This window comes from Acanthochromis polyacanthus, chromosome 19, assembly GCF_021347895.1.
Source record: "Acanthochromis polyacanthus isolate Apoly-LR-REF ecotype Palm Island chromosome 19, KAUST_Apoly_ChrSc, whole genome shotgun sequence".
NCBI classification, from domain to species: domain Eukaryota; kingdom Metazoa; phylum Chordata; class Actinopteri; family Pomacentridae; genus Acanthochromis; species Acanthochromis polyacanthus.
In genome coordinates this window covers 14864774-14880098 of record NC_067131.1, presented here as the reverse complement: position 1 = coordinate 14880098, position 15325 = coordinate 14864774, and the positions used below count along the sequence as shown (strand labels likewise).

General features: G+C 40.2%; 1 protein-coding gene across 1 annotated transcript; it reads left to right on the top strand.

Annotated features, from left to right (window-relative positions):
* The first annotated feature begins 5631 nt into the window (after positions 1 to 5631).
* On the top strand, positions 5632 to 14366 carry LOC110949032 (retinol dehydrogenase 13). Its single transcript, XM_022190852.2, has 7 exons — positions 5632 to 5800; positions 9953 to 10071; positions 10165 to 10320; positions 10404 to 10508; positions 10676 to 10888; positions 11023 to 11124; positions 13816 to 14366. The coding sequence occupies exons 1-7, from the start codon at positions 5736 to 5738 to the stop codon at positions 14136 to 14138; spliced, it is 1083 nt and encodes a 360-aa protein (XP_022046544.1). The 5' UTR covers positions 5632 to 5735; the 3' UTR covers positions 14139 to 14366.
* Positions 14367 to 15325: the final 959 nt, after the last annotated feature.

The window sequence follows — 15325 nt, the reverse complement described above, 5'->3', positions numbered from 1 at the left end:
AATTACCTAGCCTAGCCGTGCTAGACCCATGCTCTGAAGACGCAAGGGTCTAGGCACGCTTGACAGGGAGGGAGGTGGGCTAAAAGGTTGTCTATCAAATCACTCTGCAGCAATTGGGTATGTATATATGTACACAACCAATCAGCGCAACGAATAGGCTCCTAGAGCGCCGGAAATCAGAGGATGCGGTAGTTCGGTGAAGCCTTATTTATACAGTCAATGGGTGAAGCTCAAGTATATTACAGACATGTTAACACAAAGATTATTCAGAGTCAGTGCTAATGGAGCTCAACGACTGTTGTCGTTTTTGTTGTCGACCCTGGCAGAGAATTAAATTCATTGCTGTGGGTTGTCTAGCGCGGCTAGGCTAGTTGTTTCCGGTTGTTTCTGTCAGAATCGTCGCGCCTCTGTCCTCACTTAGTTACGCCCGCCTTCTGACTCTACACTTCATGGTGATTCGTCTGGCCAGTTTTAGGAGCATCCAACCTCGAGCCTTATGGAGGGTAACTAGACCCACCCTGGCAGAGAATTAAATTCGTTGCCGTGCGTTGTCTAGCGTGGCTAGGCTAGCAATTACCAACATTATTATGTTAACTTAGCACATCAAAAATAATATTTGCAACTTACAAGGTTCATGTCAATCAGTGAATTAGATTGCTTTTTGTCTTGCAACTATGCGTTTAATTCAATCGTGAGAAAAGGTCCCTTGAGTTACCTATTTGAGTGGACTTTCTCTGTCTGCTCTGTTTGGACACTGTTCCAAAAAAAAATATAGGACCAAAATCCAATTTATCTCTCTAGTTTGAACAGCTGATGTAACACTGATCGTGTCCCACAAGAGAAAACAAGTGAGTAATTAAGTTGAATACAATCAAGTTTAAAAATTGGGACAAAAATGAATGCGTTAATAAAATTAATTAGTAAAGTAAATTGAAAAAGATTCCAGTACCAGTCACTTTCAAAAGATATGCCACTATCAGACTTGCTGAACATTTTAGCACCACTCTGATCCAGACTGAATCATCCTCAAGATGTGATATCCAGTTTGCAGTTCCTGTCTTTCCAGGCCTTATAGAAGTTATCATTATATATCACATCAGAGTCAATCTAACTTAGTTGAAAAAAAAGCTGCATAAGATCTCTAATCCAGTCAGAATGTGTGGGCGGTGTTTCATCTTTCTGCTTTTAAGGAATTATTCATCTTGAAATCAGAGATGTAAAGGCAATTGCATTTAATTTATATAACCACTCCAAATGTTGTTCGCAGCAATGATTGATTGTGAGGGATCTTAAATACCTTTGAGAGAGGTTTTAATGCATCTTCCCAGTACTTACAAATTCAGGTGCAAGGCTAAAAAGTGTGGATAGGAGTACATATTAGATTTTTGCACACATAGAATTTGACAGTTTTTTCTCTATTCGCTATCCGAGCAGCCAATAAATGCAGGTCAGACTCATACTTGGGCTGAAAATGTATCTCAGTGAAAGATAAGCTGTACAAGGTCAGGAGGAGAAGAAGAATGGAGGCTCGAAGAAGAAAGTAGTGCAAGGGAATATGATATTTCAGTTTCCTGAAACAAGATAATTTGACCCAGGGTGTTTTTTAATCCGTGTTCTGGAGTAAGTGGATATTGAACAGCTGCATCTTCAGCACCTCTTTGAGATATTCAGGTGTCTCTCGCTGCAAAGTCAGGCCAGCAGGCTGTAAGAGTTTCCTCCAGGTCATCGTGGGAACAGAGCTGTCATAAATCACAGTGAAGGTCAGGCACTGTGGGCTGACAGCGGAGAGCAGGAAGGGTCAAACACACCGGGGGGGCACACCTCAGAGCTGATAAAACAAATAGAGCAGGACTCTGCTCCTCCTCCTTTCTCACTACTTTCTCAGACAGCAGACTCACGTCCTAGTTTTCACTTTTAATGTGTCACCTAAAGTTTTCTACCTCTTGTTGCAAGGGATTGGCCTTGTTTTTTTTTTTCCCCTCTGTGTTCTCAAATCGTGTAGAGTTTGCTTTTGTTTCCTGGCAGAATTACAAGCTGCAGTGTCATAGTGGGGCCTTGAGCTGAGGCGGGTCATTTTCTGCAATAAGAAACTGCATTTAGATTAGACTTTTTTTTTTGAACCTGCTCTTGTTTTAGAGCAGGGTTATACAATCTACAGAATACATACAATTATGAAGGCATGAGACTCAGAAACTGTGTGTTTTCTAGGATCAATAAGAGGAAAAATGAGAAAAAAAAATTGATGTATTCTTCTCGTGGCCGTTCACGTGAGTGTGCAACAAATCGTTAATGCCAAATTATGTTTGTTAATTGATTAATAGCTGAATATGCACAAACAAACTGCTCTCAAATTACATTTTCATTTCATCTTGCTCTGTATTTAGAGCAGTGTTACAAAACAGGAAAAAAAATAAAATTAGGAAGTAATCAGGCTCAGAAACTCTGTGTTTTCTGTTATCAATGAGAAGTAAAAGAGAAAACGGGTATGTATTTTTCTCTTGGACAACTATGACAGTATGCAATAAAATCTTAATGCCAAATGATGTGTCTGCTAATTGATGAAAAAATTAGTCTATAAGAAACTGCACTCAGATTAACCTTTCATTTTAACCTGCTCTGGTTTTAGAGCAGAGTTACAAAAGCTACAGAAAATGAACTAGAAAAGCACTCAGAGAGTGCAGACCTCCGCCAAGGATAGAGGAAAACAGGAAACCCATGCAGTAAAGGATCATGAGCTGGAATCAAACCTGCATCTCTGACACAGTTCTGTTTATGAATCACCTTCTTAACCAGTTGAGCTATCTTGTTCCAATTTGTTGGACAACATACTAACCTATGATGTTTTTGTCATATTTTGGACCACATACTAAACCACATAGTGAAAAATTCAAAGTGATCCAGAATCCAGGATCCTTCCCGGATTGCCACCAAAATTAAATCAGCTCTTCCTCTTACCATAGTCTACATCCCCTCAAAATTTGAATCTGCCCAGGTGTTTTTGAGTTATCTTGCTAACAGACAGATGGACGGACAGACAGATGGACAGACGGACAGACAGACGCCGGGTGTCACATAACCTCCTTGGCGGAGGTAATAAGACTCCAAAATTGTGTAATTTCTGTGATCAACAAGAAGGAAAAAGAGAAAAGGTGCATATATTTTTCTCATGATCCAGTGTAAGAGTGTGTAACAAAGTCTTCCAAATGACGTGTCTGTTCATTTATTAATAATAAATCAATCTGCACTAAGAAATTCCTCTCAGATTAGACTTTCATTTCATCTTGCTCCGTATTTAAAGCACGGTTACAAAACACACAAAAAGAATAAAATTTGAAACTGCTGTTTTCTGTTGTCAATGACAGGAACAACAAGAAAAAGCGTTTTCCTCCTGGACAACTATGAGAGTACGCAGCAAAGTCTTCATGCCAAATTATGTGTTTGTTTTCTGATTAAGATATGAATCTAGCAAAATCTAGGTTGAATTAATCATACATTTTGTCATCTGAAAAGGTGAAGGATGTGGGATGAAAGTAGAAAGAGATCCAGATGAGGTCATCTTGCAGATGCAGCACATAATTCTGTCAGCACACAGACTTATATAACTTGGACAACTTTTCCCTGTCAACAATCCAACCAAATCTCTGGAAACTTTTGCAACATTTGCTTTGAACAGCAGGTACAGTAGGAAGATTTTGTTGTCCGTTTCGAGAACATGTTGAGTAATATTCTGCCAGAGAGGAAAGGAAAAGCAGTGAATTCAAACTTATGCTGCTGCCACTACAAAGCTCTGCCCAGCCCTCACCCCTCTGGGCTTCCTCTGACCCTCCACAGCTGCAACATTCACCTTCATCCTTCAGCTCTCCTCTGCTGTGCTTTCACCTCATTCGCTTATGGTAGAAGACCTTTTTGACTGCAGTCACAACAGCTTTTTTCACAGCTCTTTTAACAATCCATAAACAGAAAAAAAGGTAATTCTCTGCCACATCTTTCATAGCCAAAAATAATTCCTTTTGGCAATATAAAAGGAAGCCTGGCGCTCACTGCTAAGAATCTAGGGCACTAAAAAACCAACGCCCACGTTAAAAATCTTGGTGTAATCGCTGATGAGGACCTAAATTTCACTGGTTAGATCAAAGCTGTAACAAAATCATCATTTCTGGCAGATAAAATGAGAAACTTGGTGCCCAGGCAAGATTTAGAAAAGCTCATTCATGCTTTTAATTCGTACAGGGTGAACTCTTAATGCACTCCTGACAGGGCCTCCCATTAAGACCGTTAGACATTTGGATCTCGTTCAAAATGCTGCAGCTAGAATACAGAGAAGCACCGAGAAGAGAGAACACATTATTCCACTTCTGAGATCCCTGCAATGGCTGCCAGTTCAATGTAGAGTTTAAGGCCCTACTTATGGTCAGTAAGTCTCTAAATGCTCAGAGTTTAAATATATCAGAGATGTGCTTGCAAAGTAGAAACCTGGTGGGTGTCAGATCTACAGGGACTAGTCAGCTACTGGTAGCCAGAGTTGAAGCTAAACATAGTTAAATGACTTTCAGCTGTTACGCTGCACACTGCTGGGATCAACCCCCCCTGCAACTAAGATTTTAACACAAAATACAGACTTTTCTTAATTTGCTGCTGTCAGCTTTAAATCCATTTTTATGCCACATTTATTATTCTATAAATTCTAATTAAATCTTTACCTCTCCTTTAGTTAGTTTTTAATTCTAAATTAAATTCATCTGTATTTTTTATTGTTTTATATGTTTTTAATTCTGAATTAGATACTTTTTCTTCATCTGCCTTTACTTTTCAAAATTTGTTTTACTTCAAATTCTGATTTAAATTAATCTGTTTACTTTCTTTTCTACATTTCTGTTCATTTAATTTTAAATCCTGATTCAACCTTGCTGACATTGTTAATTAAATATGTATGTGGTATTTTTTTTATTTTATTTAAAATTCAAATTTTCAACTTTTCTGTACCTTTATTTGTCACATTTTAAATTCTGACTTAAATTTGTCATATACATTTGCTACATCTGCCTGTACTTTTTAAAATATAGTTTATTTAAAATTATGATTTATGATAACACTTTTATTCTTATTTTTCCTATTTTTTTTGCTAGAAAAACATTTAAAATAGCCTGTATATATGATGAGGTACCATTTTAATAAATGTTAAATATTTCTTAAAATAATATTAGATGAATATTTGCTATATTTTTCTTTCATGTTATACTGTGTTATATGCTGCAGGCATTCTTAAAACTGCAAATATAATAAAAATGGGAAATATGAGATTAGGCTGGCATAGAACTACAATTTTATAATGCACTTTAAAATGTTATAAAGTAAACATATGGGCAAAATGTGTTAAGAAATCTTCATAGAGTTGATTTCTTGAACTAATAACACTTTCCCACACGTAAAGTAAAAGCAGTTATCCCAGTTCTATTTATCGAATTGTTTTTTTTTTTTGACAGAGTGACACGCACACATACATAAAAATGTTTATTTAATTAATTATTTCCGTGCAACAATGTGTAAAATGTTTCAATGGCAGAACTATATTTCCCAGAATGCCACTGTTTGGCTCGTTGCGGTTGGTCAGGACCGGCTGATGACGTTTAAACTCCGCGCCTGTAACCTTGTGCTGCTGCTCAGCAGTGCTGCTAAACCAGATGTGTTTAAACATTTTTTAAGGTGTATTTTGTTGTCATAAGCTTTGCGGAGTAATGAGTAAATACATTTTGCCAATTTCTGTTTTTGGGACAGTGTTTGGAGGCGCTGTTTTGCTGAAGTGAGTAACTCATCATATCATAATGTGATGTACTGTCTGCTGTATTTTACACTGTTTCTGTCACATTTGCTGAAGACAAGAGGCACATAAAATATAGTTTAAGTTGAGGACGAGTTAGAAGCTCTAAATGAGAAGCTACTCAGTTATGTCACGTTATGAAGAAATAATGTATTTGCATAACGAGAGAACACTTAACACCACTACTAATATTAACTCCATTTGAGTTGCTTACAACTGTGTACATTGTGGTTTGACAGACAAAGAAAATGCAGGCCACACAGAAGACAATATATTAACGGTAAGGCCAAGCAAAACCAGGCAAAGTTAAGCTGAAATTAAGAAACATTTAAAACAAGAGGGGAAAAGATACAAAAAGTATAATTATGTAAGCATCAATACATGCAAATAAAACAACATAAGCATGAAGAAACTTTATCGATAAAGACAGAGCCCATGACATACAAACTAGTTTAGGAAAAATTTATTTTCAGAAATGATTTAAAAGAAATCACAGATTCTGGGAGCTCCTTTATATTTAAACATCTACCATGGAACAGCCACAAGGGCTCCAATTAGGGATTTTATATGAGAGGCTCAAATGGGATCTGCATTTCTGCGATGTAAGTTGAGGCCAGATGCAGATATGGTTCAATAGTGATCAGTAAAATCATGAAATCAACTCTAAAACAAACAGGAAGCCAGTGGAGAGAAGCCAGGACTGGAGTGATGTGAAGTCGACTGATAAAACAAGTAAAAAGCCGAGCTGTTACAGTCTGAAGTAGTTGGAGACAAGAGTTTGATTTATGCCAGAGAGCATGAAATCACAGTAGTCAAGCCTGGAGAAGTTTTGAGACTGAGTAACTTTTTCTACTTCAGTGTGTGAGAGTGTTTGTTTAATTCTAGACATGGATCCTCAGTGACTCAACAATCCAGACCAGGTAGAGACTCGGCTCATCAACTGTGTCGTTATGCGTCTCACAGGCAGCTTTTCTAACTGATTAAACAGACTGTAGGTGTGAGGTGTGAATGATATTCTGTTTGCCCATTTACTGTTAAGGATAGTGTGAAGTTAGGACATTCTTAGATGTTCTGTTAGACAGAACAGTGTGACATGATGAGCCACTTCTGTTGTCTTCAAGTGAAGTCCAGAACTAAAATGTGAAGATCATTTCCAAGTTGAAATTCATACAACCACATGAAAAGAAGCAAATTCCCCGTTTTATGTAGTTTTCTGTGCCATTCCATCATTAACACTCAGTCCCTCCACTTCTTTCAATCAATCAAACTTTATTTCTAGTATTTTTCAAATCAATCTATTGCAATTCAAAGTGCTTTACAAGTGACAGACAAAACATTGGCTGTTAGAAATAGGTTTAAAGACAACTCAGAGTGACGACATTAAATAAGACAACTTCAGTGACAGGCAGTTAAGATAAAGAAAAGATACTGCAAGCAATAAAATAAACCTATTACTAAAAAAACTGATAATAGCTTAACAGTAAAATATTATTCATATAAAATAGGCTAAAATACACAGTGGTAAACAAGGTATCAATACTAAAACCATAAGACCGTAAAACGCTAATAAAAGCCAGACTAAATAGATGGTTTTTAGTTATTTTCAGCTCCTCTCGTGTCCTTCTGAAGGCTGACACTCTTCTATTTTCTCAGTTTATAAATCCTTGCCTCCTCTCCTCATGTCTTTCCTCCAGAGATGTGAGCGGAGGAGTCGAGGCAGCAGGCCGTTAACAAATTGCCACATCCCTGCCTCGGTGCTGCCGTTTCAGAACGATGTCAGTTAAGCATGACGTGTGGCACAGCTGCATGATCTGTCCATTGTTGTGTTCCAGCCTACTGCTGTGGTTTATGATGTCTGTCACATGAGCAGAGCCGTGTTCATGATAACTCGCTGCATGCACTTACAATTCACATCATGGCAAAGTGTCCCATATATATACGGATACACTAATGACATACATTTTTGCCTTTTTATTTTTGAACACATTCATGTACTGTGAAGCACGAAAGAGGCAAAGAAAAGAGTGGGTCTCTCCTCGAGGTACATTATTGGAATTGAGACATCCGTCATGCTGGTGCTCTGAGGTCGCTTTCTGGGTCAGGAAAGGACAGAGGAGGCTCAGAGTGGAGAAATGAAATGGGCCTCAGATGTTTCTGCTTTGTTTTGGGAACCAGCTAAAAGAGGAGTACCGGAAGAGTTGATTATTTGATTCCACATATACTAAACTAGACTAATGAGCATTTTAAAACTAGATGTTGACAAAGGTACCCTCTTCAAAGCAATTATGTTAATTAAGCATGACCCACTCTAAAGCTTTTACACAGTCACAGTCCATCAGCAGGTGTTTCCATTTATGCTGCTGATGAGCTCTTCTCAGGACTGTGTGGGTCTGTGAAGAGTTTGTTAACATCATGTTTTTTTAAACAGTATGTTCCATCCAGATACAGCCTGACCAGAAGTCTAATCAGTTGGAGTTACTGAAAACATGGGCAGGGCCTTTATCAGTTGATATTCTTCTTCAGAGATGTGTGCCTAAATATGATTAAAAGGGTCCTATTTGGTGAACTCCATTTTTCATTGTGCTTTGTATATCTTCAATCAGTCTAAGTTTATTTACATTGCCCTTTACAGCAGTCCAAAGGGTGACCAAAGTGCTTTACAGGGAAAAAACAAGAGAATAACTTAAAAGCAATGCAGTAACTTAAAACAGGACAAACACTCGCACTCACACCTACGGGCAAATTTAGAATAATCAATTAACCTCAGCACATATTTGGACGTCTTCACAGCTTGAAGGTGTAAAGTAAAAGCTGTGAGAATATGAAGATCCTTACTACAGCTATTCCACTAGCTGCACCTCATATAGATGGCCTCCCAGCTTTACAGGCCAGTCAGAATTTAGTTCAGTCGAACAATGGCTGTCCAGCTAAAAATATGCATCATCTTGTCGTCTCAATAAATCTAAGGTGAGCCATTCAGAATTAGAAACTCTCTAGTGGTCCATTTGGTTTATTTATTTGGGCTAGAAGAGTGAACACAGTTTTATTCATGCACTCCCAGTATTTGAGGAACTGAAAACGCAGCGGATTAATTTTATTTTTGATCACAATGTCACCACATCAGAGGGAAAATTCCTAGTGTTATTGCAACTAAAGCGGCTACCGTTACCTTTAGCTTTGACTGTACAAGTCTGATTTCAACTGCAGGGATGCTGAGAACTTTAAAATCAATTTGAGACGCTTAAACAAGGATTGGGTCAGTTACTGTCAAATTCTCTACAAAACTTTTTTTCAGTTTACATCAAGAGATTACAAGACTACATGTTGACCAGCTGGAACTTCAGAGCCATTTCCAAACTGCTGCTCTGCCCCATTACAATACTGATTTGAAAACCACATTTTTATCTCACAAAACAGCTGTGCTATGGTTTCGGTGATCTCCCAGTAACAAAGTCAGAAGTTCTGATCTCGCACACCTTTCACGTCCATTGGCTCAACTCTGAATCACAGATGCAGAGAGAGTCTTCTTCCTGAAGGGGGTGTGGACAGCAGCCACTCAGCTGAATGCTTAAAACGGGACTAACACCGGGAGTTAAACAGTCATGGTGAAATGAACCATCTTTGCAGTATTTGAAAGACACATTCTGGGGACATGTGAGACTTTAATTAATTTGCTGAAAAGGAGCATAGTAAGGAACAAAAAGCCCACAGTAACACTTGAACTTGTGGGACTCCTAGAAAACTAGAGCCTTGTTACAGTTTCTGTCTCTCTTGTAAGTTAGTAATTCAGCTTTGACTGTAGTAATGCTTACAGTGCTCGTAAATATCTTCCTGATAGCGATGCGGATTTATAAAAGGAGCTCCGTAAGGCACAGCTAACATCTTTCAGAATTCCTGCTTCAGACTGATAAGCTTGTGGGCTGCGGGCTGTTATATAATGCTCACAGGTAACTCCAGCTGTTTGCAGTACAAAGTGGAGAAGATAGGACAAAGAGAAGCAAGAGAGACATATCTGATTCATTAGTCGCATTAGATTAAGAAAAATCCATGACAAGAGGTTTTGATGTTGAAATAGGAGGTGTTACAGTCTCAAGTGTTTGAATAACATTAAGTTTATTTTTATTCTCCTCATAGAAACCATGTGACCGGAGGCCGGTGTCCTAGTAAAGCTACCATTAATGGAAAGACTGTGGTGATCACAGGAGCCAACACAGGCATCGGGAAAGAAACTGCAAGAGAACTGGCCAAGAGAGGTGTGATGAAACAATGATTTTAGTGTGAAAAAGGCACAACTTCTAAAGTCTTATTTTGCTCTCACCGACACACTTCTTCTCCTACGCCTTTAGGGGGTCGGGTCATTATGGGATGTCGTGATATGGAGAAGTGTGAGGCAGCTGCAAAGGAAATACGTGGGAAAACCCTGAATCCTCACGTTTACGCGTGTCACCTCGACCTGGCCTCCACGAAATCTGTCCGAGAGTTTGCGGAGAGGATCAAACGAGGTGGCAAAAATAGATTGTTGTGGGTTCGGTTCTAGAAATAAACCACACTTACTTAGTAACGGTGTCTCTGATATTTGCTGCAGAGGAGAAGCATGTGGACATACTGATAAACAACGCAGGGGTCATGAGGTGTCCGGCATGGAAGACGGAAGACGGCTTCGACATGCAGTTTGGAGTGAATCACTTAGGTACTTACTTTAGCTGACTGAGGAAACACACGGGACACTTTAACCAGTGAAAAGAGAGAAATACCTGTTTTTGTAAACTCTCTACCAGAGCCTAAACTCTCTTTCCATCCCAGTGGCAGCTCCCTTGCTCCATCATTAACTGATTCCGAGTTTCTGTCTTCCTCCAGGCCACTTCTTGTTGACGAATCTTCTGCTGGATAAGTTGAAAGAGTCCGCCCCCAGCAGAGTGATCAACCTGGCCTCACTCGCCCACATTGTTGGAAAGATTGACTTTGAGGACTTGAACTGGGAGAAGAAGAAGTTTGATACCAAGCAGGCGTACTGTCAGAGCAAGCTTGCCAATGTTCTGTTCACCAGAGAGCTCGCCAAGCGATTACAAGGCAAGTCTACTGGTTGTTGCATATGTGGGCATGTGTGGGAGGGAGTACAGCTTATGCGCTTGTTTGTAATTGGCCATTGGATATATATTTTTAAAACAATGCTGTGTGCATGTGTTTTTGTGTGTGCTTAACAGGCTCAGGAGTCACTGTGAATGCTGTGCACCCAGGAGTTGTTGCCACGGAGCTCGGGAGACACACCGGGATGCACCAATCACAGTTCTCGAGCTCCGTGCTCAGTGAGTATCCCGCGTCCTGATTGGATTCTGAATTTAGAAAGATCCATAAATGCTTACCTAATGCATATGCAACAGTTAGCATAGGCTGCAGGTTTCTCAGTGAACGCTCTATTCCTGTTTTCATTAATAGTCAGAGATTCAACAATAATTGGCCACGTTTCTGTTATGAAAAGTTCTGATTCACAAAGTTTCAACTTGACAACTATGAAAAGAAAAAAACACTGATTTTTGGCTTTGCAACTGTGGTATTTTAACTTTTTCTGTCATCTCGATGAACAAAGGAGTTGAACTCGAAGCTCTTTTGGTAGAAATAAGACTGAAAATGATACTTAATAAGAAGTCTGTAAGTATTAGCAAAATCTATTTTGGGATCACCATTTCACAACCTGGATAGAAAAGTGGATTGCCCCACTGTTTATTCTAAAATTAGCGTTATCAATAATGCAAAGTGAGTAAAAAGCATTTTGCTGTTGCAGCTGGTTGTTGTGGAACTAATTTTGATTGCATCATTGAGATGATTTATTCATAACAATGCACTCTATGCTGAGCAGCCACAACATTAAAACCCCTGGTCTATTATTGCGTAGGTTCCCTGTGTGACACTAAAAACAGCTCTGATCTGCTGAGTCATTTACTGCTGTAAGACTGAATAATTCTGAGGTGGTGTCTCCATGGATCAGACTTGCTTCTCTAGCTCTCTAGCTATTCAACTATCCATCCAGTTTCTGTACCCGCTTTATCCTGAGTAGGGTCACAAATGTTGGTCAAAATGAACCATACACCAGTACCATGACTACACAGAGACAGACAACCATCATCATCAGTTAACATGACATGCTTGTCTTTGGACTGTGGGAGGAAGCCAGAGCACCCAGAGGGGAACTATGCAAACACAAGGAGAACATTCAAAGTCCAAAAATAAAGGTTCATAATCTTGAACTTTCATGCTCTTCAAATCATTCCTGGAAAGTTTGTGCAGTATGGAAGAAAGCGTTGTCCTGCTGAAAGAGGCCACTGTGATGGAGTCTGTATGATCTCCAACAATATTTAGGTCAAAGTAACATCCACATGAATTCTAGAACCCAAAATTTCCAGCAGAACATCGACCAGAGCCTCATGTTGTCCCTACTAGCTTGCCTTTTTCCCATAGCTGCCATCTCTTCCTCAGAAGACACACATGCATCCCATGTGATTCATCAGACCAGGCCACTTACTTCCATTGCTCCGTGATCCAATTCTGAGGCTCACACGCTCATTTTCGTTCAGCATGGACACAGTGACCAGTCTGCCGCTGTGTAGCTACATACACAGCAAGCTCAGGGCACTCTGTGTTGTGACACCCTTCTTTCATAGTCAACATTATGGTTTTTGCAGTTTTATCAGACCACATGTACCAATCTTCACTGCCTATGTACATCACTAGCTTCATTTCCACCAAGAGAACCAGGTGAGAACCTTGGTTCAAGGTAAGGGCCGACGTGATTTTGGTTCAAATCTCGTTCCTCCGAAAAACACGTTTGCTTTTCCATCGGCTAGGAGCCAAGGTGCGGTGGCGTCATTTGTGTCACCGCAAGACATCAGTACGTCACTGCATACGTAGCCGTTCAACAACGTTCGCGCTGTACAGAAGCCCACACAAGAACAATGGAGGACGTCTTTGGAGGAGCGGTGTTTCTGGCTTTTCTAATCTTTCTTGCGATCCATGAACAGCATAACCTTCTTCACTCGTGATTTTAAATCAGTCCAAAACGAGCTGCTGCTGCGCTGCTGTTCTTTTTTTAAAAAATGGCGCTTCTGTTTCTGCTGTTGACGGTCGGTCACCGTAACCCCGCCCCCAGCCCCTGATGTACTGGGCTCTCACCTCGGCCCACCTCTGGCCCAGCAATGAGCTGGGGCCGGGAAGAGTCCCAGTTTTTGGAGCCCAGAGGCAGACCACCGCATGTCGAAAAACAAAAAGCCGGGGCCAAATCGGGCACTGACTCCAACTTCGAACCGGAACAACCTCGGTCGAAAAGGCCTAACTGAGACTTTGCCACCCATGACTCTGTCGCTGGTTCACCAGTTGTCCCTACTTTGACCACTTTCGACAGCTACTAACCATTTCATACCTAGAGCACCTCAAAAGACCTGATGTTTTTGATCATTTGACCCAATCATGAAGCTATCACAGCTGGATGCTTGCCATGGTCACTAGGATTATTACACTTAGACATTTTCCTGCTTCCAACACATCAACTCCAATAACTGAGTGTTTATTTGCCGTCTATTGTATCCCACCGCCTGGCAGCTGCCAATGTAGCGAGTAAATTAGTCTTAGTCACTTCACCTGTCAGTTGTCTTAATGTTGTGGCCGATTGAAATGAAAAACAAAGTGCCTGCAAATTTGTAGCTAGTATTGGAGCATGTAATCCATTACCTGAATTTTAAATTGAAATTACCAAACTTAGTTGTGCAAGGGTTTCCCTCCACAGCCACAGTGCTCAGCTACCTCCCAGAAACATTATGTAACGGTTCATGTAAACCTTCTGAATTCAAAGCACACCAGTCTTCATTCAGGGAATTGGTGGGTACATGTTTATGCAATCTGCAGTGATTATTTTTTAATACCACAAAACTCAGAGGTAATAAACATCCTCCACTCTGGGGAGAAAAGTGTTTGCTGTTGAGTTTAAGGCAGACCCTCCTCCACAGGTCCCTTTTTCTCCCTGCTGGTGAAGAATCCAGAGCTGGGGGCCCAGCCTAGCGTCTACCTGGCCGTGTCCGAGGAGATGGAAGGGGTGACGGGGCAGTACTACGATGTGATGACCGAAAAGGAACCAGCACCCCAGGCCCTGGACGAGGAGACAGCTTGCAGGCTGTGGGAGGTCAGCAGTAAGCTGGTGGGTCTGGAGGAGGAAGGACAGTCCAGCAAATCAAACCCAGCAGCAGAAGAACAGAACAAAGCTGCACAGAGAGACTCAGTGAAGACAGTCGGACAGAACCCAGAACCAGCTGTCAGTACGGAGGGACTGTAGGTTCACTCTGGCCTCTTGGGTAGCCGAGAATAATAGACCTTTATGACGTGAGCTGTACCAGGCTCATAAGAACAATTCACTGCCTGAGACTTGGTTTCTGGTTGCCTGCATAATGACATTCTTTTGTACAACTCTGTATTCCTGCATCAGGATTTTCAAGAGACAATGTAATTTAATTCACAAATCAGTTTCAAAACTAAATGAATCAATAAAAACATACCACGATCACCTCAGTGCACTCAGAGATTGTACTGATGAAGCCTCACATGGTCTTGAAAATAGCCAATGGTGGCTCTTGCTCGCTAATGTCAGCAAACTTTATGATAATACAGGAGAATTCTTATTCAGTTTGCTTGTTTTGTTGAGTTTAAGACTGCTTGTGTTTCATATTGAGTGGCGAAGACCATAAGAAAAATGACAAATGTGCAGTGCGATCGATAACAAATTTGAGATGTATAGGAAGGGACGTGGGCGTCCAGCTCATCATGAACAAAACAGAAGCAAAAAGAGGATTCTAAAATACTGCTGAAATTAAAATTTGTAACCATAAACGTGAATATTTTGACGTTTTCATATCGAAACTGACTGTTTACAGTTTAGTCACCTCGTTTGTGTGACTGCATGTGGAAGTATTTACCTGTAAAATGACATCACACAGAAGGAGACAGCATTCAACAGCAGGAAGGCGAGTAAATCAAACCTCAATCATGAGAAGAGTAGACGTATTTACAGATAGAGGCATTCTCATGCAGTCTTACTGTAGGTTTTCAGGCTTTATAGTTATGCAAATTGTTTTGTCTTTGGGGCTTCATAAAGAGAATGTTGGCATATAGCGCCACCTGCCTGCTGAACTTAGCAAAGCAGGTGCTTGGAAGCAAATCATGAAACTTTTTAAACGGAAGTAGATTTAATGTGTTTCCGCTTTTTTTTTTCTGCAGACCACGTATACATTATTGCTGATGGTTTCCACTGGTGTAGAGTTGTGATTTAGGTTTTTGAATATGTTACTAATCCTAGAATTCATTGATTTTTGCCCTTTATTGTCCATCACAGAATCGCATGGATATGTCCCTCTGATCTTGGACAAAGAGACGGTGCTACCGAGAAATTCAGACTGAATACTTACAAGGATATAAAATGACCATAAAAAGGTACAAAATGACAGAATGTCTAAAAAGTGACAGATA